At 37.2% G+C, this 23212-nt stretch overlaps 3 protein-coding genes across 3 annotated transcripts; all 3 read left to right on the top strand.

Moving 5' to 3' along the window:
• Window positions 1-497: 497 nt before the first annotated feature.
• Window positions 498-13208, top strand: LOC114718994 (DEAD-box ATP-dependent RNA helicase 28). The gene is made up of 19 exons (XM_028904447.1): window positions 498-904; window positions 997-1176; window positions 1290-1358; window positions 1533-1639; window positions 2106-2184; window positions 2808-2981; window positions 3093-3241; window positions 8561-8656; window positions 9227-9329; window positions 9595-9657; window positions 9815-9876; window positions 9967-10063; window positions 10341-10459; window positions 10545-10587; window positions 10760-10861; window positions 11383-11481; window positions 11622-11705; window positions 11994-12265; window positions 12781-13208. The coding sequence occupies exons 1-19, from the start codon at window positions 533-535 to the stop codon at window positions 12794-12796; spliced, it is 2286 nt and encodes a 761-aa protein (XP_028760280.1). The 5' UTR covers window positions 498-532; the 3' UTR covers window positions 12797-13208.
• A 945-nt stretch (window positions 13209-14153) lies between these two features.
• Window positions 14154-18524, top strand: LOC114718940 (uncharacterized). Its single transcript, XM_028904378.1, has 9 exons — window positions 14154-14294; window positions 14883-15062; window positions 15329-15441; window positions 16076-16154; window positions 16651-16679; window positions 16981-17074; window positions 17276-17365; window positions 17478-17667; window positions 17944-18524. Exons 2-9 carry the CDS (start codon window positions 14919-14921, stop codon window positions 18360-18362), a joined length of 1158 nt encoding a protein of 385 aa, XP_028760211.1. The 5' UTR covers window positions 14154-14294; window positions 14883-14918; the 3' UTR covers window positions 18363-18524.
• A 798-nt stretch (window positions 18525-19322) lies between these two features.
• LOC114718939 (microfibrillar-associated protein 1-like) lies at window positions 19323-23212 on the top strand. Its single transcript, XM_028904377.1, is given in 4 exon segments — window positions 19323-19485; window positions 19910-20394; window positions 20397-21147; window positions 22774-23212. Coding segments are annotated over 3 exon segments (1296 nt in total). The 5' UTR covers window positions 19323-19485; window positions 19910-19964; the 3' UTR covers window positions 22889-23212.

Here is a 23212-nt window from a genome sequence, read left to right as displayed (position 1 = left end):
GATTCACTTCTCTTGAAACCATGGTTTTAGGTTCCAAAACCATGGTTTCGACCTAAACCATGGTTTCAGATAATTTGTGCCTGTTTGAGTTTTTTTTCCCCCAAACCATGATCTGGCCTGCTATCCAAACAGGGCCTAAGACTAGAACCGGGCAACTCGAGATAAAATTCCTCCTATCTTAAAATTTGTAAGATAATAACTTGAGATAAAATTCCTCCTGTCTTAAAATTTGTAAGATAATCCAAATATTATTCTGATCTTAAATATAAGACTCTTTTATTAGTATAATTTATACTAACAAAAAAGTTTTATATTTATAACGGGATGAGTACTTTTTTTGCCCTCTATTTGAATTCAGGCTTTTGCTAATCGCCATGTTCTAAACAAAAGTTTATGTATGCCCGACGGTAGACCCGGAAACAGTTACTTGACCCGTTAACAATTGCTCCACGGGTCAACCGCACTCTTCTTCAACCCCTGCTAAACCCTGGAGCAAAAAGAAACGGCAGTTGCTCAACCTCCGCCTCCAACAATGGCTCCCGGTTTTGTATTCGAAGCTCCCAGTGACGAAGAAATTGAGCGCTCTGATTCTGAAGGCGAGGAACAGGAACAAAGCCAAGAAGAGGAAGCAGAAGAGCAGAGTGATTCTGATAATGAAGATCACGTCGGAGAAGGAGAAGACGAAGAAGAACAAGAAGAAGAAAGACCACGAGTTTCAAATAAAAAATCTCAATCCGCATGGGACTTCTCGAAGTACACCGAATCAGTGGCGGAGGAACATGCCCGACGAAGCACAACCTCAGTGGATCAGAAAATTGCCAAAGCCATTAAAGAACGCTCCACTCCGCTCAGAAAGCCCGTCGAAGACGACCAGGAGAGCTCGGAGTCCGAATCCGACAAACAAGTAACGGGCTTTTCGGTTTTTGATATTCATTTCTCTCACCACTGATGGAAGCTTGTGCTTATTCTGGAGGAATTTTCTTCTGTTTCATTTAGGAGGATTATAGACCAGAAGAGGAAGAAGATGAAGGCGGCAATGCAGACGAGAGCAAGTCTTTCTTCGCGCCATCTGACGGTGCTTCTTTTCATGCTGATTCATTCATGGAACTTAATTTGTCGCGTCCTTTGCTCCGGGCTTGTGAGGCCCTAGGATATGTTAAACCGACACCAATTCAGGTTTCTGCGTTACTTTAGCCATTTTATCTCTCATTTGTTTTTAGTTCTTTGCGTTATGCGAAGTACTTCTTTGCTTACGTGGGGGATACTTAGTTTTTGAAATTTGATTGTAGGCAGCGTGTATACCACTTGCATTGACTGGTCGTGATATATGTGGAAGTGCCATTACCGGTTCTGGGAAGGTAGTCTATCAGTTCGTTTTGGAATCATTCCATAAATGCTATGTTTAAGACTCTGAACTGTATGATGCTACTAAGTACTAACAAGCTGTTATGGAGGCTGAAATTGTGCCCGAAGAAAAAAATTGTGTGATAAATTTCTTTAGCCTATATTTCTGTGATTGTTTTCCCTCACAGACTGCTGCATTCTCACTGCCTACGCTGGAGAGGCTTCTATATCGTCCCAAACGTGTGCAGGCCATAAGAGTCCTCATTCTTACTCCAACCAGAGAATTGGCGGTCCAGTAAGTATTCTCATGGATGTTTTTGGCTTGCTTTTATTACGTAGAAGAATTTCAAGTTTGTGGCTTTACTTAACAGAATAACGGAGGAAGTCTGGGACCAATAGCCAGACTAGAGGCGTGGAAGGAGAGCACTTAGTTTACTGTTTTGCTGGGTATGCTGCATGCCTTCTGATAAGCACCAAGTCGGATTGGTTCTTTGTGGTTTTGCAGCATTTTTTCCCCAGCACTATGCTTTCAAAAGCTTGCAATTTCAAGCTGTGATGAGATGAACTTGCACGTGCTCATGTTCATTATAGTCTTGAAAATCAATTTAGCTGATTAGTGACTACTAAAAATTAATACTTTCGTGGATGAAGTGGCTTATGTTTTTTTCTTTTAAATTCAACTAACACTTGTTTACTGTTTTTTGTTTTGTTTTTATGTTAGTTATTATCAATGGGATTAACTAACTGTTTATGTTTGGCAGAGTTCACAGTATGATAGAGAAACTTGCTCAGTTTACTGATATAAGGTGTTGCCTGGTCGTTGGGGGTCTGTCTACAAAGGTTCGACTACTAGTTTAGTTTCATTATAGCTTAATCTCTAAGTTGTATTGGTAGGTCACCATAGATTCAAATGTTTCATCTGATGCTTGCATTATGTCTTTGGGTTTCCTTATTTCTTTTGAATTGTGGCTTTTCTTTGTATAATTGCATGGATATGCAGTTAGTGTTATTTTGGTCATGTCATGGACCATTTCCTGTTGTGTTTGATAAGCTTTGAGTTGCTCAGGTTAAAATTGATATTGACTATGGTTTTCCTATCCGCGGTGGAAAATTCAATGTAGCTTTGAGGAACCTATTTGAATATCATGTGATGTGATCTCATTTCTTATGATGATGGAATCCCTCTACTAAAGCACTTTGTAATGACATGGACTTTCTCATAAAATAGTAGATAAAGAACCTTTTGCTGAGATTACATACAAGACTATCAATCATCAGGAAATATGATGATTGTAGGTAATAATTATTCAATCAAGAAAATATAATCAGCAAATTCCATATTATTTCTAAGCTTTATCTGGTTGAAGGTGAAAACACATAGTGACATGCATTGAAGCATTTGGTACTTCTTAATTCTTTTGTGATTTTCTTATTGGGTTTACAAGTGATCATTTTCGTCATAGGTTCAAGAGGCTGCCTTGAGATCCATGCCAGATATTGTTGTTGCTACTCCAGGACGCATGATAGATCATTTACGCAATTCCATGTCAGTGGATTTAGATGATCTTGCTGTTCTAATCCTTGATGAGGCAGATCGTCTGTTAGAGCTTGGTTTTAGTGCTGAAATTCATGAACTTGTAAGTTTTGCTATCCTTATAATGCCAGGATCATGATCCTGAAATAAATGCTATTTGACATTTATCTGCTTTCCATTCTATGGGAATTTTAACAAGTTTGTTTTTTAACAGGTCCGCTTGTGTCCAAAAAAAAGGCAGACCATGCTATTTTCAGCTACCATGACTGAGGAGGTTGATGAACTTATTAAACTTTCTCTAACAAAACCCTTGCGTCTTTCTGCTGACCCATCTGCAAAACGGCCAGCAACCTTGACTGAGGAGTAGTTTCTTCAACTTTTTCTCATTCCTTGTAGTACTTATCATATTACATTGCTGTTGACTTTTTCATGCACCGAAGTCAGGTGAATCATATTTGTTAGGTAGAAGTATAAAATCATAATTGATTCTAAAACGAAATTCACTAATAAGTACCTTTTCCTATATGCTCCCAGTATTTCAGTATTTGGGCTAATAGTCTGTGCAATTCGATGCCCGTTTTATTCATCTTTCATGAAAACAGAGAGGTACACATATATAGGCATGCGTCCTGATTGACCGAATCACTCATAGGATACAAAATCAATGAAAAATAAAATAAAATCTCCTAGAATCAAGGAACTAAAACTCCTGCTGCCTATCTTCTAATTTCCTTAAGTAAATAAACCTAAACCTAATTAGGTTAATTTGGGCCAAGGCCCATATCGGCGCTAACACTCCCCCTCAAGCTGGTAAGTAAATATCCTTCATTCCTAGCTTGCTTCTGAGCTCATCAAACTGGGGCCTTGGTAATGCTTTGGTGAAGAAATCTGCTACTTGTTTGTGTGATGGAACATGTGAAAGATCAATTATTTTTGCATCCACCTTTTCTTTGATGAAGTGCTTGTCTATATCCACGTGTTTTGTCCTTTCATGATGAATAGGGTTCCTGACCATCCCGATAGCTGACATACTATCGCATCTTAGCCTGATTGGACTACTAGGCACAAGTTGTAGCTCCTTCAACACTCTAAGTAGCCATAGTCCTTCACAGACTCCGTGAGCAAGTGCACGAAGTTCTGACTCAGCACTACTCCTAGATACCACCGATTGTTTCTTGCTTCTCCATGTTACAAGATTTCCCCAAACCATAGTGCAGTAACTTGAAGTTGATCTTCTATCAGGGAGAAAACCTCCATAGTCTGCATTGGTATATACTTCTATTTCTCTGGAACTCCCTTTAGCAAAGTAGAGTCCCCTTCCTGGTGTCATTTTTAAGTAGTGTAGAATCCTGTAAACGGCATCCATATGTTCCTCAAGTGGCTCATTGGAGAAGCGACTCACCACTCCCACGGCATAACTTATGTCTGGGCGTGTATGAGATAAATAGAGCAGTTTTCCCACTAACTTCTTATATCTCTCTGCATCAACCGGCACAGGTTCCTTTTTAGGTTTCTTTTCTGAACTTTCTTTCCCTTCTTCTGAGTTCATTTCTTCCTCTTCTTTATTGTCTAATTTGCATCCTGGCTCCATTGGTGTGTCTGCTGGTTTAGCGCCCAACATACCAGTCTCCTTTAGTAAATCAAGAGTATATTTTCGCTGAGAGACAACTATGCCTTCCTTGGATCTAGCAATTTCCATTCCAAGGAAATATCCGAGACTTCCAAGGTCTTTTACTTCAAACTCCTTTTCTAAGGATTTCTTTAGTCTGTTTATCTCAAACAAGTCATCATCGGTTAAAATGATATCATTTACATACACTATGAGAATCGCTTTTCTTCTACCAGAATGTTTGACAAATAGAGTATGATCTGATTGGCATTGGTTATACCCTAATTTCTTTACAGCAGTTGTAAATTTCTCAAACCAAGCTCGAGGTGACTGTTTAAGACCATAGAGAGATTTATATAGTCTGCAGGCCATACCTGGAGAGTTGTACTCTGCTACTCCTTGTGGAATATTCATAAATACTTCTTCTTCCAAATCGCCATTAAGAAACGCGTTTTTAACATCTAGTTGATGCAGGGGCCAGTCAAGGTTGGCTGCAAGAGATAGTAAGACTCTAATTGTATTGAGTTTAGCTACCGGTGCAAAAGTTTCCTGGTAATCAATGCCATAGGTCTGTGAGTACCCTTTAGCAACAAGTTGGGCTTTGTATTTGTTAATAGAGCCATCTGGATTATACTTCTTTGTAAACACCCACTTACAGCCTACGGGCTTCTTGTTCTTTGGCAGTTGCGTGATCTTCCAAGTCTGATTTTGTCTTAAAGCCCTCAATTCTTCTCCAATAGCTTCCTTCCACTTGGGATCTAGGATTGCTTGTTGAAAACTACTAGGCAATTGTTCATCTGCCAGATTAGTAACAAGGCACTGCATGGAAGAAGATAGCCGATCATAGGACACAAAATTGCTGATTGGATGTCGTGTACAGGTCCTTACCCCTTTTCTCAAGGCAATAGGCCACCCAAGGTCGTTTGGACCTGAAGTAGGAGTTGAGTTTTGGCGGTGCTCGATGCTAGAGGAGTCTTGAGTTGCTTCTGTTCTATTGTCCTGAGTGGGCTGCTCATAGACTGCATTAGTGTCACCTGTTGCTGTGTTGTTCTGCCTGCTGTCCAGATTAGAATTTGAGTTTTCAGGAAGTTTTGGTGGTGGTTCTGGTGTAGGTTGAGGTTGTGATGGTGAGGTGGTGAAAATAGGGGTAGTAGAAGTAGGAGTGGTTTTGGGCTGAAGAAACTCCCATTCCTCACTACTCTCCCCCTGAATGGGTGTTTTTGGATAATAACTGTGGTTTTCATCAAAAGTCACATTCATGGTCACAAAGTATTTCTTTAAGGGAGGAAAATAACACTTGTAGCCCTTTTGGGTGGATGAATATCCAAGAAAGATACACTTGAAGGCTCTAGGGTCTAATTTACTGCCATTATCATTGTGAACATAAGCAATGCACCCAAAAATTTTAGGTGAAATCTGAGTGTGAAGGTAGGAATTTGGATAGGTTTTAGCTAGGGTTTGGAGAGGTGTATCAAAATTCAGTGTTTTGGAAGGTAAACGGTTTATTAAGTGTGCAGCAGTGAGTATGGCTTCCCCCCAGTAGTATTTTGGAACATTTTGGAACACTGTGTGTTAGCATGATGGATCTGGTTACCTCAAGAAGGTGACGGTTTTTCCTTTCGGCTGTGCCATTTTGTTGTGGGGAATTCACACAGCTCATTTGATGAACAATCCCATGTTGCTTGAGGTAGGTTTGTAGATATGTTCCCATATATTCTCTCCCATTATCACTCCGGAGGATTTGAATAGAGGTATGGAACTGGTTTAAGATCAGTTTGTGAAAATTTATTAATTTTTCAGGTAACTCAGATTTATCTTTCATTAGAAACACCCAGGTTAAGCGTGTGTGATCATCAATGAACGTGACAAACCATTTAGCATGTGTTAGAGAGGGAGTTCGAGTGGGACCCCAAATGTCACTGTGAATGAGGGAAAAAGGTTGAGTAAATTGATGAGAGTGGGGTGTGTAGACACCTTTAGTATGCTTAGACAATTGGCAAACTTCACAAGATAGAGATGAAAAATTTTTATTCAAAGAATCAGGTAACAATCTGGACATATACTTTGGGCTAGGATGTCCTAACCTATAATGCCATAATAACACTTCTTTATCAGTAAAATTAGAAGGAAGAGATTTTTCAGCAGCAAAACTGGAAGCACTTGGTTGTGTCCACGGTTGTTGAGCATCCACACAGTACAATCCCTCTAGCATCCTAGCTTTGCCAATCATCTTCTCCGACTCCAAGTCCTGAAACAAACATTGAGTAGCAAAAAAATCAACATGACAGTGTTGAAATCTGGCAGCTTTACTCACAGATATCAAGCTACACTTTAAATCTGGTGCATATAAAACGGTCTTGAGAATTAGGCTTTCAAAGAGACATGTTTCACCAATACCATGAACCTTTAAAAATTTTCCATCAGCTACCTTTATAAACATTGGGAATGTGCACGGTTTTAGGTTTTGAATCAGCTTTGGATTTCCGGTCATATGGTCTGTGGCGCCAGAGTCAACTATCCACATATTCTCATGGTGAATATTAGTTTTTAGGGCAAGAATGACATTACCTGTGTAGGCTATATTACCGGAGGCAACTAGTTGTTCCTTAGTCTCATATTTTTCTAGGATTCTTTGGAGACATTCAACTTCTTCAGTACTGAGTTTATTACCATAATCAGAGTCGCTTTTAGCTGTGTTGGCCCGTGAGTCACTTTTCCCTCTGCCTCTGTTTGCTGGTTTCCCATGAAGCTTCCAGCACACCTCTTTGGTATGTCCTGATTTTTGACAGTGATCACACCATCTGTTATTTTTCCGCCCTTTTCCATCATTTAACTGGCTACCCTTAGTGTACATAGCACTAGAGTTAGAGAACAGCTGTTGTGGTTGTACAGAGGCAGTAAGTTTTCGCCTGCTCTCTTCTTGTTTCACCATGAAGAATACTTCTCGTAGGAAAGGAAGCTTTTCAAAGCTCATAATGATTTCATCAAAAACAGGATTCAGACTCAGCAAGAACTTGTAAATCCTTTTCTCCTCCTTGATTTTGGCATAGAGCTGGGCATCAGTAGAACAAGCCCATTCATACGTGTCATACAGATCCAGTTGTTGCCATAATATCACCAGATTCGTCCAGAATTCTGTAACAGTTTAACATGCCCTGTTTTAGTTTATCCAAGGCCGCCTGAATCTCCATGATTGCAGCACGATTATTGAGGGAGGCAAACATATCTCGTGCGGCCTCCCAAACTTCCTGTGCAGACTTGAATAGGGAGAAGCTTGCACTTATGTCTGTGGTCATTGAGTTTACAAGCCATGACTGGATCATTGAATCCTCTGTTTCCCATTTTGCAAGCTTCGGGTCAGAGGACAGAGGTCGTTTCTCGGTGCCGGTGAGATAGCCCAGCTTCCCTTTTCCAGTCACGAACTGATGGACGCTCGCAGCCCATTGGAGATAATTCTGGCCATTCAGTCGATGAATGGTGATTGATGAGGAGGTAGCATCGTTCGGCACTTGGTGGCCTGAACCCTGATCACTCGACGTTGTAGAGGTATTCAAGGCGGAGGAATTCATGCCACCTTGACCGTCATTATCTAGTCCGAATCCAAACCGGATCATGGTAGCTCTGATACCATGTGCAATTCGATGCCCGTTTTATTCATCTTTCATGAAAACAGAGAGGTACACATATAGGCATGCGTCCTGATTGACCGAATCACTCATAGGATACAGAATCAATGAAAAATAAAATAAAATCTCCTAGAATCAAGGAACTAAAACTCCTGCCGCCTATCTTCTAATTTCCTTAAGTAAATAAACCTAAACCTAATTAGGTTAATTTGGGCCAAGGCCCATATCGGCGCTAACATAGTCCTTTTAGTGGGCTGAGCATTGAGACCATCAATATTTTTAAAGCTAGTAGGAATGACTAGGGTTCAGGCATGTGGAGGTTACTGTTATTATGTGAAAAAAAAAAAAAATCCTAGTTCCTCTAAATTTCTGAATGGTTGTATTTAAGCTTTCAACATAGTTTTGAGCTCTTTTTACCTCTTCCTGCCCCCCCCTTTTTTTTTTCAGGGTGGTTAGAATAAGAAGAATGCGCGAAGCAAATCAGGAAGGAGTTCTTCTTGCATTGTGTTGCAAAACTTTTACATCTAAAGTGATCATATTCAGGTTTTCCTCATTGTCATACACTGTACTTACCTGGAAAATACTGATGCATGAAGTCATTGATGTTGATTTCGGGGGTGTTTGGGTAGAAACTAAATCATGGTTTTAAAAATGCTTTTATGATATACGAAGTAAATATGTGGAGGAGATTGTTTCGTTTTGCAAAAAAGTGCTTCTGAGAAGCACTTTTGGGTGCTTCCAAACACCCTTTCATGAATTGGTCATGATTTCCTATATGAATAATAAAGAAACTAGTAGGACTTTTCATGTTCCTTTCTAATTAATTGTATGTCTAATTGATTTATCTGAAAGAATAAAACTCACTGGTAGTATTTATTGGAATGATTCCATTAGTAATTGCTTATAGTAATCTTTCACTGCTAGTCCATTAGCCTATAAAAATACTCAATAAATTGATAGTTATGGCTTTCTAGTGAAGAACAAACCTGCTTCATGATTACAATAAGCATAAGTTCTCATGTGCTTTGCTCCCCTACCTACGCTTTTTCTGTCTCTATTCTGCGACCTTCTTCTCATCTTTAGCTGCTTAATAATGTGTCTTTTGACTTACAGTGGAACAAAACAAGCTGCACATAGGTTGAAGATTATATTTGGATTAGCTGGTTTGAAAGCTGCTGAGCTTCATGGAAATCTTACTCAGGCCCAGCGTCTTGAGGTATGCTTAGATTGTTCTGTACCATTTGTTTGGTTGCACAATTGACCTTTATAATTTTTTTTCACTATCAAGTAATTGGTTTTTGAGGTGCTAAAGTACAACTGCTTATCTGGAATTGCCTTATTATTATTATTATTATTATTTTGCCAACGCCTAATTGTTTTTGTATTTTGCCTACCTTTGTTGAAAGGTTGGCTTGTTTGAAAATTGAAAGTGGTAATGCTAAGATTGCCCTAAGATAAATGTTGTGGTTGTTTGTGTACAGGCTTTAGATCAGTTTAGGAAGGAGCAAGTCGACTTTTTGATTGCTACTGATGTGGCTGCTCGAGTAAGAACCTATTGCTGAAAGCTATTATTTATTTATCTATCTATCTATTATTCTCATTTTATGCATTGTTTTTTTGTGTTTTTGTTTTGAACGAAATTTTGTTAACCTTTCAAATACCTGCTATTTGACACCTTTGTGTATGCGTTTCATGTAATAGGGCCTAGACATTATTGGTGTTCAAACTGTCATCAACTTTGCATGTCCACGAGATCTTACCAGGTATATCACGATGGTAACACTGCTTTTGATGATTATTATTATGACTTGTGCATACTGTAGTTGACTTGAAAATGTTATTTCAAACTGTAGTTATGTTCATCGAGTAGGACGTACTGCAAGAGCTGGCAGAGAAGGATATGCTGTCACTTTTGTGACTGACAATGACCGGTCACTTTTAAAAGCAATTGTTAGTATCATTCTTATAAATGCTGTACATTTTTGGCCTGCTTTGGGTTTTATATCTTGATAGCTATGCTACGTCATATAAAATCCATTATTTTCTAATAGTTATGCAGGCTGATATGCTTTTAGGTCTGAGATGAATGGCTTTTTTTATAAAGAAAATGTTGATGTTGATTATTAGGCTTTAAATTTTCACGAGACATAACACAAAGCAAGCTTTATATTCACATATGATGCGATTTCATTGATTGTTGATTTAAATCTTGGTTTCAACTGATCAGGCAAAGAGGGTAGGTTCAAAGCTGAAGAGCCGTATTGTTGCAGAACAATCTGTAATTAAGTGGTCTCAAACTATTGAGCAAATGGAGGATGAAATTGCTTTAATTGTTGAAGAAGAGAGGTTTCAATCCTATTATGTTCTGAATTTATGCCTAACTTTTTAGTTTTTACCAGTGTACTGTATTTCATTAGTTGAATTTTCACAGGGAGGAAAGAGCCCTAAGGAAGGCTGAAATGGAGGCGACAAAGGTATTGATTAGTTAAACCTTCTCTTACAATTAACATCATTCAGAGATTGTATTTTGAATGTGAGTTGTCTTGGTTTGTTAGTAAATACTTTCCTGCATTGGATCCCTATATTAGGTTATTCCCAACGTTTTCTTTTTAATTTTAATAAATCACGTTTCTATGACCTGGGCAGGCTGAAAACATGATTGAACATAGGGAAGAGATATATTCCCGGCCCAAAAGAACATGGTTTATGACGGGGCAGGAGAAGAAGCTTGCTGCAAAAGCAGCCAAGGTAAGATTTTGTTGCATGCCTCAGATATGGTTCTTATTCGTTTGAACAAATTTATGGTGATTCCCTACATTTTGGAATATTAAAGAATTCATGTTGAGCCTAGGATAGTTATCATGAACGCTTGAAACATTATATATTGTTTTAAATAATCGTCATCTGTCAACCTAAACCAAAAGGAAGAAGCGGGTGGGAGTGAGGTGGGATAATCCCAGGAGAAAGATCTTTAAATTGTGTGAAGAGGAGTGCATTGGACTTTCTCATTCATGTTATTCTGGCTGTTTTTCTTTTTTCTTTTTCTTTTTTTTTCAATGACTATCTGTATTTAGTGTTATTTCAGTTTTTTGATACTTTTATTTCAGGATATATTAAAAAGGTTGTCTGTTTCCTAATATAGCTTGCAAACTTTTGCAGTGAAGTCACATGCTATTAGAAATAAATAATTAAGGACTGAGGTTGAGTTCAATTTCTCCTCCTTGAAAAATATGGCTCTGTGCTAATAATTCTAATGCCCTGTTCAACAGAAGCCTAACGAAAAGGAAAAGAGCTCTGGGAAGGAAGTAATTAGTGCTGAACAAGCCGAAGCCCTAAGAATGAAGGAAAAGAGGAAGCGAGAGCGAGAAGTAAGCAGTGTTCCCATTTTATTTGTATTTACTGATTACTGATACTGATTTATATTTGATTTTACGCCTACATACAGTACTTGTGCACTCGCATTTCTTTCATGCATAGTTTTGTACTTATTCAATCACTTTTGGTCTAGAAAAATTTGCCCAGGAAGAAGCGCAGAAAATTGGAAGCTGCTAGAGAGATGTTGGAGGATGAAGGTCATTTTGAGAAGCCAGAAGTATGTAGTCCTATCATTTTCCATTTGTCTTCTGCAATAAAGAATTGTCTAGTTGACTTTTATTATGATAACTTTCATTAGTAAATTTGTTGATGTGATTATAACGAGGATCTTATGTGTGTGTAAATATAGCCATATAATAGAAATGCATATATTGATATGTTACACAAAAATAACCAATTTGATCATTGACCTAGTTACTGAATTGGTGACTTGAAGCCCTCGTGTCATCAATATGTGGGCTCTTTAGTCATATTTTCCATCATACTCAAATACATAAATGTGCAGGCTAATGAGAAAAATAAGAAAGAGAAGACTGGAATGTCACTTGTTGATGTGGCATACCGACGAGCAAAAGCAGTTAAAGCAGTGAAGAAGGCTATGGATGCTGGCAAAATTGTGAAGAAGGGTAAGAAGAAATCGAATAATTCTTCACGAAAGACTCCTTCAAGGACAGAGGAAATGCGGGAGCTTTTCCAAACTGACATGAGTGAGAAAAAACAAAAAAGAGTTGGTGGACCAGGGAAGAAATCCAAAAGTTCATTCAAGAGCAAGTCAAGGTATGTAGTACTCTTTACCTGTTTCTCTTGATGAATCTTATAGTATATAGCTGTTATATTCATAATCTCTTTTCTCTTTATTTTTCTTATATGCTATGTATATGCAATCACTTGTATGAATGTAGAGATTTGGATCTTTGACAGTGAGAGAAGAAAAATTTAGAGCCTGCTTGATTTCCTTTTTTTTTATTTTTTTATTTTAAGAAAAACTTGTTTGAAAGTGTGTTTTTGGTTACATGTTTTGAAAAACAAAAGAATTAAAGGTTGTTCTGCGGGAAAAAACAGAACACCTTTTTGATGCTGTGATACTTCTTGTTCTACAAAATTAGAGAAGAGGCAGAAAACATTGTATTTTCATTAGTGACAATCATGCTAATAAAACGTGTTTTTTAATAATATTTTGTTTCCAAAACGTGTTTTAAAAAAATTGCTCTACAGAATCATTTTAAGAATATAAAAAAAGAGAATAAAATCAAACAAGTCCTTAGTTTTTTTTGGGTTCTATTACTTTTCAGGTATAAGCGCAGGTAGTTTGTCAGGACAATAGTGAATTTTGATCAAATGTATACATCACCTCAAAAGGCCAGTGCTTGAGCTCATTGTTGGCTTGGGAGAATATTGACACTTAAGAATATCCTTATGCCGTTCTCATGTTCCGCCATTGGAGCTGATCGATGAGGCTGTGTTACCCAGTTGTTGCTTGTGTTTGTGGGGAGCATAGTGACAGTCGTGCAGACTTATGTGGGAAACAGTGAATATAACCGGTGTGGGACTTGGTGGATGGAACTGCAAGTATCTATTAACTCTTATCATGTCAGCGAGAATCTTCTCTACTCAATTTTGTAATCTAGGCATCATATATTTGATCACTCAATGTAATATTATTCATTACAGTATTCTTTTGAGTAATTGACTAATTTCCTCGCTTTGTTGGCTCTACTGAGATGACTGCTATTGAATTTTTGCCATGGATTTACTGTGTGGAGTTGCAAAATACAATCGATTTTAACTATATTAAAATGAAGACATATAATTCTTCATTAATTGGATAATGGACGAATTTGAAGACTTGGCAAGCAAAGATGAAACGGATGCAAGGGAAAATAAAGTATGATGCGATATTTTTCTGTCAAATTTTTTGCAATTTGCAATTCACAGGTTGCTATTCGGAACAAAATTTTTGCAATAAATTTCTCTCGAGTATAAAATAACATTAGAAATTGAAATGTTAGATTTTGCGTTTGATAAGCTCTTATTTTCAATTACCAGTTTCCATTTGTGGTGGCAAACTATTGTCAGTCTTACTTTTTCTTAGGATACTGGGGTGAGTTGGCAAAATTTCCAAATTCCAGTTTGAGTCATATGTTCATTAACGAAACTACTCAAGATGTAATTTAGGTAACTTAACTGCTTTTTAAAGGAATTTTCTCAATGAATAATTGATTGCTTTTCGATAATAATAAATGTAATATAGTTACTTTTCATGTATTGTATTATTAAAAAATATTGAATAATGTAACTTATTTTAAGTATCAATAACTAACCATATTATTATCATATGTAAGAAGATATTCCTGCTTGGATCGTATTATTAAATTAAATTAATATTAGGACCCATTTGAGGAAAGTTATATTATATAAATACTTAGTTTATATTTAAAATAATGAATAAATATAATAATTAAGATAAATAAACTTTATATTTTTTTTTTCCCGAAGTACGCGATCAATATGAACATCAAAACCTATTTGGCGCTAAATTTTCTGTCGCTATTCCTTCGTTCGGTGAATGTTTGGCGTTGGGAAAACCTCGGCATCCCTGCTAGCTGAGATTTCGTCAACATTGGCCTCGTTTCTCTTCCTGCTACAAGCTCAGCCGCCTCAAGTTCTCTAGTCCGGTTCTGTCACTTACTCTGGACACTCTGCAGTTCCTTTATCTTGCTGCAACAAGTTCCACAGATTCCGGAAGGACTGGCATATTTGTGCACCACTCTCGTCGAGCTCGATCTTTCCTTGAACTCCCTCTCCGGTACGATTCCGCGCGGTTTGAGCGCCTGTTCTTCGCTGGAATTGTTTGTTATTATCTGAAAACAAGTTTTCCAGTGAGTTACGGATTGAAATTTTCGTGGACATGAGCAGCTTGAATAAGCTAGTTCTTTCATTCAATGATTTCTTCGGTGATTTGCTGGATAATTTGTCGAAGCTCACACAAGCTTGGAATCGTTGGATTTGGGTTCCAATAGTCAATTACATTGTGAATGTAATGTCTTGAGCCAACTATATCAGTACTTGCAATGGAACTTAGGCTTATGCTCTTATAAGTGAAAGTCTGTATTCTCTGAGAGGTTCTCGGTTCTGCCTTTCCTGCCTTATTTTCCAATTAAGTCAGGGAATAATATGAGACTCATATGTAATTATCAGTGAAACTTATATGAATTTTATATATACGCCCCTATCAGTGAAACCGCGGGTTTGGTGTTTCTAATTTTCTCGCGTGAGTTTTCTGCTTTGTGATTTCCTGTTGGTTTCTGCTTTCTGATTTTCTTTATAGTGTTCTTTTGTGAAGTTTTCTGATTTTCCACTCTCATCATTAAAACATTCCTTAAAAATATTGCAGAGCTGGCTTTTTTCGGCGTATTAGTACTGACATTTAATGGATTCCGAAGTTGAAACTATTGAGAGAAGATTTACATCTTTGTTTGGTCAACTCCAAGCAGAGTACGGCGTACTTGAAAGAATGGTGTACAAGAACAAGAACCAGCATAGGCGTTGTTCTTATTTCAAGTATCTTTTGAAGGTAAAAGATGTGTTTTCTTACTTCCCTCTGCTTTTTCTTCATTCTTGGTCAACCTTTATCAAAAAGCGGGGTCCATTCCTGGTTCAACAAATTGGTTTCACAAGATGAAGAATGTAAAAGGGCTTCTGTTAATGATATAAAATTGTGCATCTGATCAAATGATTTTGTGCAATCTTTTCTCATTTGTCAATTTTAACAGCATTTGCATCACCATTAAATTATGACTGTTCGCACTTGTATTTACATATATGCAACGTGCAAATTAGGTAGAGAGGGATTTGCGGCTTCTACGATCTGTGAACTTGGAGGACCTTGTCATATCGTGCCTCCTTGTTATCAAAGGAGACAGACCTAAACAGAAGGCTCATCTTTTAGAGAGGTACAACAAACTTATATATTGATCTCTGTGTGCCTAATGGTAATTGTGTTTTAATTCATTTAATTGGAATTTACCCTTTAATTGTGAAAGGATGTCTAACTTTGCATAATCATAAAATGAGTGTGGTTATAGACTGATTTGAAGGCTAACTTTAGCACATAATCGAATTTTCCAATATAAACACATTCAGATTAGTGCTAAAACCAAGGGTAGTTCTGTTCATATGGCAATATGAGTATGTTAAAGACGTTGGGGGGTCTGGTCCTCATATTTTAAATATTTTTCTTTTCCTCAATAAATTCTATTTTATGTAAGAATGTATTTCAAATAGTTCTTGGAAAAAATTTTCTCCCACTTTCTCAAAATTAAACTGATCAGCATGCCTTTTTATTGGGTAGTAACAAGCAAATCAACTGGGGTGGTTGTTTAATTATTTCCCTTAAATCCAAGTTTATTTGCTTTTGACTTCATAATTTAATCTGATGTGGGAGGGAAAGATTGGAATTTTTTCAAATTCTTAATTCGTGAGATCATCTGAAAATATGATGTAATAGCATTCATTTGAATATTTTGTTACGAAATTTTTGTGAATAATGAAGTTTATAATTTTTTTTGGCTTACTGTTCCATGATAGTTTAAAAAGGAGAAAATGCAACAGTGGAAAATATAATTTTCTGGAGCGGATTTTAGGAGCTGCACGCCTGCTGGCAGAGGTACAATTGCATGTGAATTCTGAAGATTTACTTTACTATCTTCATTACTAAGTTACTGTGCTTCTACTTTGGCAGATCATTTGTTGTGTGCGTCTGAACATTAATTTACCAACTAATTGCCACCTGCTTGTTAGACAGTAGTTGTATTATTTTAGCAGCATATTGGTGAAAATACTTGGTTCTCGTTGAGATACTCTGCTTGCCATTGGTAAATATCATCAATGTCAAAGCCTGTCTGAGCAAAAATATTGAGGGAAGATAATGCTGGGAGTTATGTAATTAATCAAAGATTTTACATGGCTTATTCCAAATTCTGCAGGAAACCTTGTAGTTCATAGTTGTGAGTGTAGTTGGTCCATTCATTATTCTATGCATACTATATTATGAAAATTTCGTTCCATTGATTGACCCTGATGGCAATTTCTTCTGAATGCGCTGCTTACTAGCGCTACAACCTATTCTCCAATTTTTATGTGTGCTATGTTTTCTCGTGCAGATGGTTGAACCAGTGCTGAAGGCTGCAACGTATCCTCCTGATAGCAAGCTAGTTATTTATACTTCATAACAGTTGTCTGGTTTATTGCATACCCTTGATTTAGTTGAATATTCCAGGCCTCAATCTTGGCGCAAGGCATATAAACATTTAGTCATTCACTTCTTCCCACTCTCTTTGTTGTCTATTTCTGGCTTAGTCTTTTGTTATCAGGTTGCTTGGAGAGGAGATGAAAGTTCTTAATCTTTTTCTAGAATTTGTTGTTGTCATTTGCACCATTACCGTTCTTTTATTGGTTTAGAGCGTGTTGTTTTTCCCTTAACTATTCAATAGTGAGGTATCTATTCTGTTTGCTCAGTCTTTTTTCATGGGATTTTCTCTAACAATCATGGCTATCCTTGCGCGCCTCCGGGTTTTAATTCAACAAGTAAGTTTACAATATTTCAATGTTGTTCTGCAAATGTAAGTTTTGTTTGTAAAGTATTCTTTTCTAGTTTTGTGTTGTGAGGGCTATGGTTTATAAGTTAATGCTGGCCAATAAGATTGTTGTTAAGTGATTGTTGCGTTACCAACTGTTCTCTTTAAGAAAAGAACAAACTTAATCTTGAACCATTTCTTATTTGTACAGATGTTACTTGATATTGTCACATTGTTCAACATAGTTTCTTCTATCTCTCAAAAGAAGCAGTCAATAAAGATAAAGCAGGAGGGAGTTGAGGTTGGTTTATACTAAATCTTTGCATATTTTAAGAAAAATACTTGGGCGCAGGAAACCATGTTCTTCAAGCCATATTATTATCACTCTTCTATAACATATACTATTTCTGCAGGTTTTTAGGGAATACTTTCCAGTCAATGAGGATTTTGTCAGGTTAGAGTGTGTGTGGAAATCAGATAAGTTTGCACTTCTCGAGAAGAAATGTAAGAATGAAAATGCAAGTAAAAGTGAAGATTCTCGAGAAAGCATCTCTGTCCAAGCATCAGCTATCAACTACAAAAGTATTGAATCTTGTCTTGGAGGTGAGAATCTCGATTATGTGTTCTTCCCACTATGTCATTGCCACATTCTATCATTTTCTTTTCTTTTTCTTTGTTTGCATTGTACGAAGCATGTGAACTATCCCTATAAGTAGTGTGACTTTTTATAAAATTTATGTCTTCCTATCAGTCTTGAATTTTACAGTATCATAGGCTTTGGACCAAGCCTTGAAAAAATATATGCCATGCAGAAACTGCAAATAACCACCAACTTGTTGATTTTTGACCAAATTTTGGGAAACTGTTATGATTTTGCAGAAACTGAAAATGACCAACTTGTCTCAGAGAGGACTAATTTAGACGCTTCTGTCAATGATGAGCCCTCTCGTGTGGACGGTGTGACTACTGATTTGTTGAATCAGGAAGAGATGAGAAGTTGTGATGAGGAAGGAAGAGATCCAGGCAGCACCATAGAAGGCTTGTCTTTTAATGAAATTCCACCAAAGGATGGCTTGAAATTGCATGCATCACTGAACTCACCCACTAAACTTGATTCTTCCTCTTCTTTTAAGAAGGTGGCGTTTGTCTCAATCAAGCGTCCTAAATTATCCACACAGGAAGACCGGCCTCCATTAGTTGCTACTGTTTGTGAAAATGGCGAAACTAAAAATGATAAAGAGGGAGATACACTTGTTGATCTGCTCTCTGATGGGATTCCGAGGAATAGTGTTTTTTAGACTGAATTTGATTTGATTGAATCTTTAACTTTTCAAGCTCAACTTTTCTTTTTTTTCATTGAAGGGGGAGAAAGGTTACAACACTTACGGGAGCATAAATGCTACTAGGCTATAAGCCTATTGGTCAAATTGTTTTGTTTTCAAACTATATATTTCTAACAATTCTGTTTTGTTTTGTTTTGTTTTGAATCAAAGCTACACACACACACTATATATATATATATATATTTCAAGTACTATATAAGAAAGCAATTAAAAATTGATGGCATGAAAACCCGAGCCAAAGAAAATATCTGAAGCATAATCTTTACTTCGTAAATAAAGATGATTTTTATTTCAAAACTAGTATCTATCTACAAAGGGATTTATATTAGTAAAAGAGAATAATGCTTTTGTAGAAACCAAATTAACAAAATTAGTTATAACGTGAATATAAAAAAAGTTAAAAAATTATTTCGTTATCTAATATGAGCAATAAATAAGGCAAGACACATGCTGAGAATTGTTCTATGCAGAGAGAAAATTGTTTTCTGTAATTAAAAAAAAGAGAAACATGTTTTCTACCTTTAATAATTAAAAGTAATATTAATTGGGTAATAATTATTTTTCAAAATATAATTACTTTAATTTTTATATTTATGAGAGATATTTTGAAAAATAACACATCAAATATTGGTGGAAGAGTGCTTATGTTAACTAAGATAATAATAATTAGGATAAATTATTATAAGATCTCGGAGATGCTCATCCTACACTATTTATATTGATTTTAAATATTTCATATTTCAATTATATTTTTTTTCAAGTTTTAAAAATATTTTTATTTTGAAAGATATAAAATTTGAAAACAAAATAGTCTTATAATTTAAAAGGGAAATAAGTTTACTATAAAAAAAAATTGGATATTGAAAACTTTACATGTATGCTGTCCAATTTTAAGGCGACCAGTAGTGATCGAGGGCCCCTGTGATGCTAATATTCCCTATAACCCCAATAAAACAATCTCACAGATCCATTCCTCCTCATCGACGAACAAGCATCCCACGCTTGGTCGAGCTCGCCGCCGGACGCCGCCCACCGTTGTTAGCCCGGCTTGGTTCTTCCTCGGCAAGCATTGAAGAAGGTTCGAACCCTTTCTCTTCCTTCCATGCTCGGACTTAGGGCTTATAAGCTAATTTTATATAATATGCTGCGGGACGACGTTCTTGTTTTCTGAAATTAATTATGTGCTTTTCGACTTTTAAAATTGTCAATGTTTGCTTTTCTTTGGTTTCTTTCTACTCATGTTCAACTTGGGGGTAAGATTTTCCTTAAATTCAGAGCCTGCCGCCTTTGTTATAAAGAGTATCTCGAATTTGATTATTTGGACTTTAGCTTTCGTCTGCTGATATGTTATTCTTTTCATGAATATATATTGGATTTCTCTCTATCGTTTTCCTTCCTTATAATCCTTGCACTTTTTTTTTTAATAAAAAATTTATTTTGGGTTACCTGATCATTTTTAAACAAGTTGCTTATTATTGTTTATGAATGGCTAAACGAACTAGGGTCTGAAGGAAGGGAAGGAAAATATTGATTTCAGTTTTCATTCAGAGAAAAACCATGTCAGTGACAGCAGGAGTTAGTGATACCATAATAGCTATAAGGGATAAGCTCAGGGGAAAAATCGGGCAGACAAAAGTTAAGCGGTATTGGCCGGGTAAAGTTCCTGAATGGGCTGATGATGATATTGAAGAAAGCGATATTAGGACAGCCAAGGAAGCTGCCTTGGAGAAAGCATTTCCTAGTCAAGAAGATTCTGACATTGTTAAAAAGGATGATCCTAGGCTCCGTCGTTTGGCTGAAAGCAGAATAGATAATCGTGATGAAGTGAGGGCCGATCATCGGCGCATTCGGCAAGCTGAGATTGTTTCTACAATTGAAGAGGAAGCAAGGAGACAGGAAGGGTTGGAATTAGAGGAAGAAGATGAGGAGGCTTTGGAGGAAAGAAGAAGAAAAATTAGGGAAAAATTGCTTCAAAGAGAACAGAAGAAGCACTTCCTCAAGAGGAGGAGGAGGAAGAGGAGGAGGAAGAGGAAGAAGAGGAATCTGAGTATGAGACTGACTCAGAGGAGGAACTTGGTGGAATTGCAATGGTGAAGCCTGTATTTGTTCCCAAATCAGAGAGAGATACTATAGCTGAGCGTGAACGTCTTGAAGCTGAAGAGAGGGCCCTTGAGGAGGCTAAGATAAGGAGATTGGAGGAAAGGAAAACAGAGACAAAACAGATTGTTGTTGAGGAGATCCGGAAAGATGTAGAAATCCAGAAGAATTTGGAGTTGGAAGCAAATGTTGCTGACATAGATACTGATGATGAGGTTAATGAGGCAGAGGAATACGAGGCTTGGAAAGTGAGAGAGATTGGTCGGATCAAGAGAGACAGGGATGATCGTGAGGCAATGTTGAAGGAGAAGGAAGAGATTGAGAAGGTGAGAAACATGACAGAAGAAGAGAGGAGGGAGTGGGAAAGGAAGAATCCAAGGCCAGCTGCACAACCAAAACAGAAGTGGAGGTTCATGCAGAAATACTACCACAAGGGTGCCTTCTTTCAGTCCAATCCTGATGATCGATCTGCAACAGTTGGGGCTGATTATATTTACACTCGTGATTTCTCTGCCCCAACTGGAGAAGATAAGATGGACAAGACAATCTTACCCAAAGTTATGCAAGTCAAGCACTTTGGTCGTAGTGGAAGAACTAAGTGGACCCATTTGGTTAATGAGGATACTACTGATTGGAACAACCCGTAAGTACTCTTTCTCTTCAATTTTCCTTGTTTTTGAAACTATTGCCTGTCTACTACATTATTTATTTATTTGGCAAAGTGTTTTTTTATTTGCCAACATTTTCTGCATGTTTTGACTTCCATCTTAATTTTCCATGATGCTGATCTATGATGGTCTCGTATTCACACGTTTTTGATATCATTATAAAGTTGAGTGAGCTCAGATCAAAATCGAGTTAGTTTAACAAAACACCCCCCCCCTCAAAAAAAAAAAAAAAATCTGTCTTTTTCTGAACGATCTACTAATAACAAGAGTAAGAATAAGAAGGAACTTCGTAAAGGATGGAATTACCAACTTGGGAATTTTATGAATGTCTTTGTTTGACCGTTCCCCCCCCCCCTTTGGGTTTGGGTAAACATCTTTGTTTGAACGTTCTGCTAATGACAAGAGTAAGAATATGAAGGACCTTTGTAAAGGATGGATTCACACAACTTGGCAATTTAATGATGTGAGTGGTGACTGGTGAGACTGACAGGATGTGAGGGAAGGTCTGTATCAGGAAAGGAAAACGGTCTCAAAAGGGCATTGAAAGAGGCCTATTTTACTGAAGAAGAAAGTAGAAGGAGGACCAAACTATCTAGGAAGGAGGACCAAAGTATCTAGGAAAGAGAGCTGGGAGAAGAGGGAAGGAAAGGGAAACCAAGTGTAACTGCCTTTGTTAGGTAGTGCACCGGCAGGAGAGAGGGGAGAGAAAGGTTTAAGGACGGATTATTGAAGAACGGAGTTTCTGGGGGGAGGACAAGGATAATCTGAATGAAAAAGGGTAGAGCATGATCACAATACCAAGGGGGATGTTGTGATGATTTCTTATTTGTTTTGTTTCTTTTTGTGAGTAGATTAATTCTTGCTCATAACTAGTACTGAACTCAGATTCCTATCAGTGAGCAGTGACTTTAATATGTTTATGTGGGACCCACACCCACACTAGTCCGAATTGTCTCAATTTGTAGGAGAATGAGTCATTTGGAGCAAATCATGACTGATCAGATCATTTGAAAAAGTTCGTTTATTTCCATGAATGTAGTTTGTTTTTCCCTAGAGATGTAGGCAATAGGAGTTTATTCAAAATAATTCGTTTCTCTTTTGCAAAATGGAACAATCCGACTTGACTCAACACTCACTGTGACCTACCTCTCAAAGGGGCCCCTCAGGTTGGGTCTATTCCCCTCCCCTAAAATTGACAGTCAATTTCTTAGTAAAGTCTGAGAATCCAGTGCCATTTTGCTTGATGCTATATTTTGCAGTATGATTTTCTTCAGTGGTCTGTCATTTAATTACAGCATACTTTGATGCTTTCTGGTCAGTTGATTCTATTTTCATGAATCAGCTGTTTAGGGAAAGAAATAATAGCCACAACTAGACTGAAAATTATTCATTCCTCCTGCAATTTCTTTACACTCTTACTTCAAGAGTGCTGCGAAATATAGTAGTGTTTTACCCCTCCAATTGATTGCTTATTATTTTATATTTTTGGATAGATTCAATCGTTTATTCGATTGTGCGAATGACCGCTTAGGCTGTTTGTAGATAACTGTCTCTTATTGCGGTCCCTAATGCTCTTGTTGCCAACGTTCAATTTGGTGCAGGTGGACGTACAATGACCCTCTTCGGGCAAAATACAATGAGAAGATGGCAGCAATGAATGCATCTATATCAAAACCTAAAGGAAGCAAAAAATTGAAAGATTGGGAATCTCGATGAATTTGTACTTTTGATTTGCTTTAAGTTATTGTATTAGACTAACAGAGTAGTAATAGTGGGCAACTTTTTACCTGAGTCATAGAAGTTTAGCATCTTCTATTGAATTCGATGACATGAGTTTTGTTCATCTTTCTTCTTTGGCCTGAGTAACAGCCGTTGGTTGTACCACACATATGCCTTGTGATTTTCTAAGTACTGCAGATGTATTATACGCAATCTTGCAGAAAATCTAGAAGGGAGCATCTCAAGGAGTTGTTCCACCAATATCTGGACCTACGTTCTTCTGAAACTGAAGGGATTTATGAAGCCTAATTAGTTGCTGAA

This window comes from Neltuma alba, unplaced genomic scaffold (assembly GCF_004799145.2).
Source record: "Neltuma alba isolate B1F8T4 unplaced genomic scaffold, ASM479914v2 tig00011881_pilon, whole genome shotgun sequence".
Lineage (NCBI taxonomy): Eukaryota > Viridiplantae > Streptophyta > Magnoliopsida > Fabales > Fabaceae > Neltuma > Neltuma alba.
This window is presented reverse-complemented; position numbering and strand designations above follow the sequence as displayed.

What these genes read in the sequence shown, in the direction of transcription:
- LOC114718994 (XM_028904447.1), top strand. Translation starts at nt 533, where the DNA reads ATGGCTCCCGGTTTTGTATTCGAAGCTCCCAGTGACGAAGAAATTGAG. An exon ending in AGTCCGAATCCGACAAACAA is followed by an intron (nt 905 to 996) that starts GTAACGGGCTTT and finishes TGTTTCATTTAG; the next exon opens with GAGGATTATAGACCAGAAGA. An exon ending in ACCAGAGAATTGGCGGTCCA is followed by an intron (nt 1,640 to 2,105) that starts GTAAGTATTCTC and finishes TATGTTTGGCAG; the next exon opens with AGTTCACAGTATGATAGAGA.
- LOC114718940 (XM_028904378.1), top strand. Translation starts at nt 14,919, where the DNA reads ATGGATTCCGAAGTTGAAACTATTGAGAGAAGATTTACATCTTTGTTT. An exon ending in AAGGCTCATCTTTTAGAGAG is followed by an intron (nt 15,442 to 16,075) that starts GTACAACAAACT and finishes GTTCCATGATAG; the next exon opens with TTTAAAAAGGAGAAAATGCA. An exon ending in TATTGAATCTTGTCTTGGAG is followed by an intron (nt 17,668 to 17,943) that starts GTGAGAATCTCG and finishes ATGATTTTGCAG; the next exon opens with AAACTGAAAATGACCAACTT.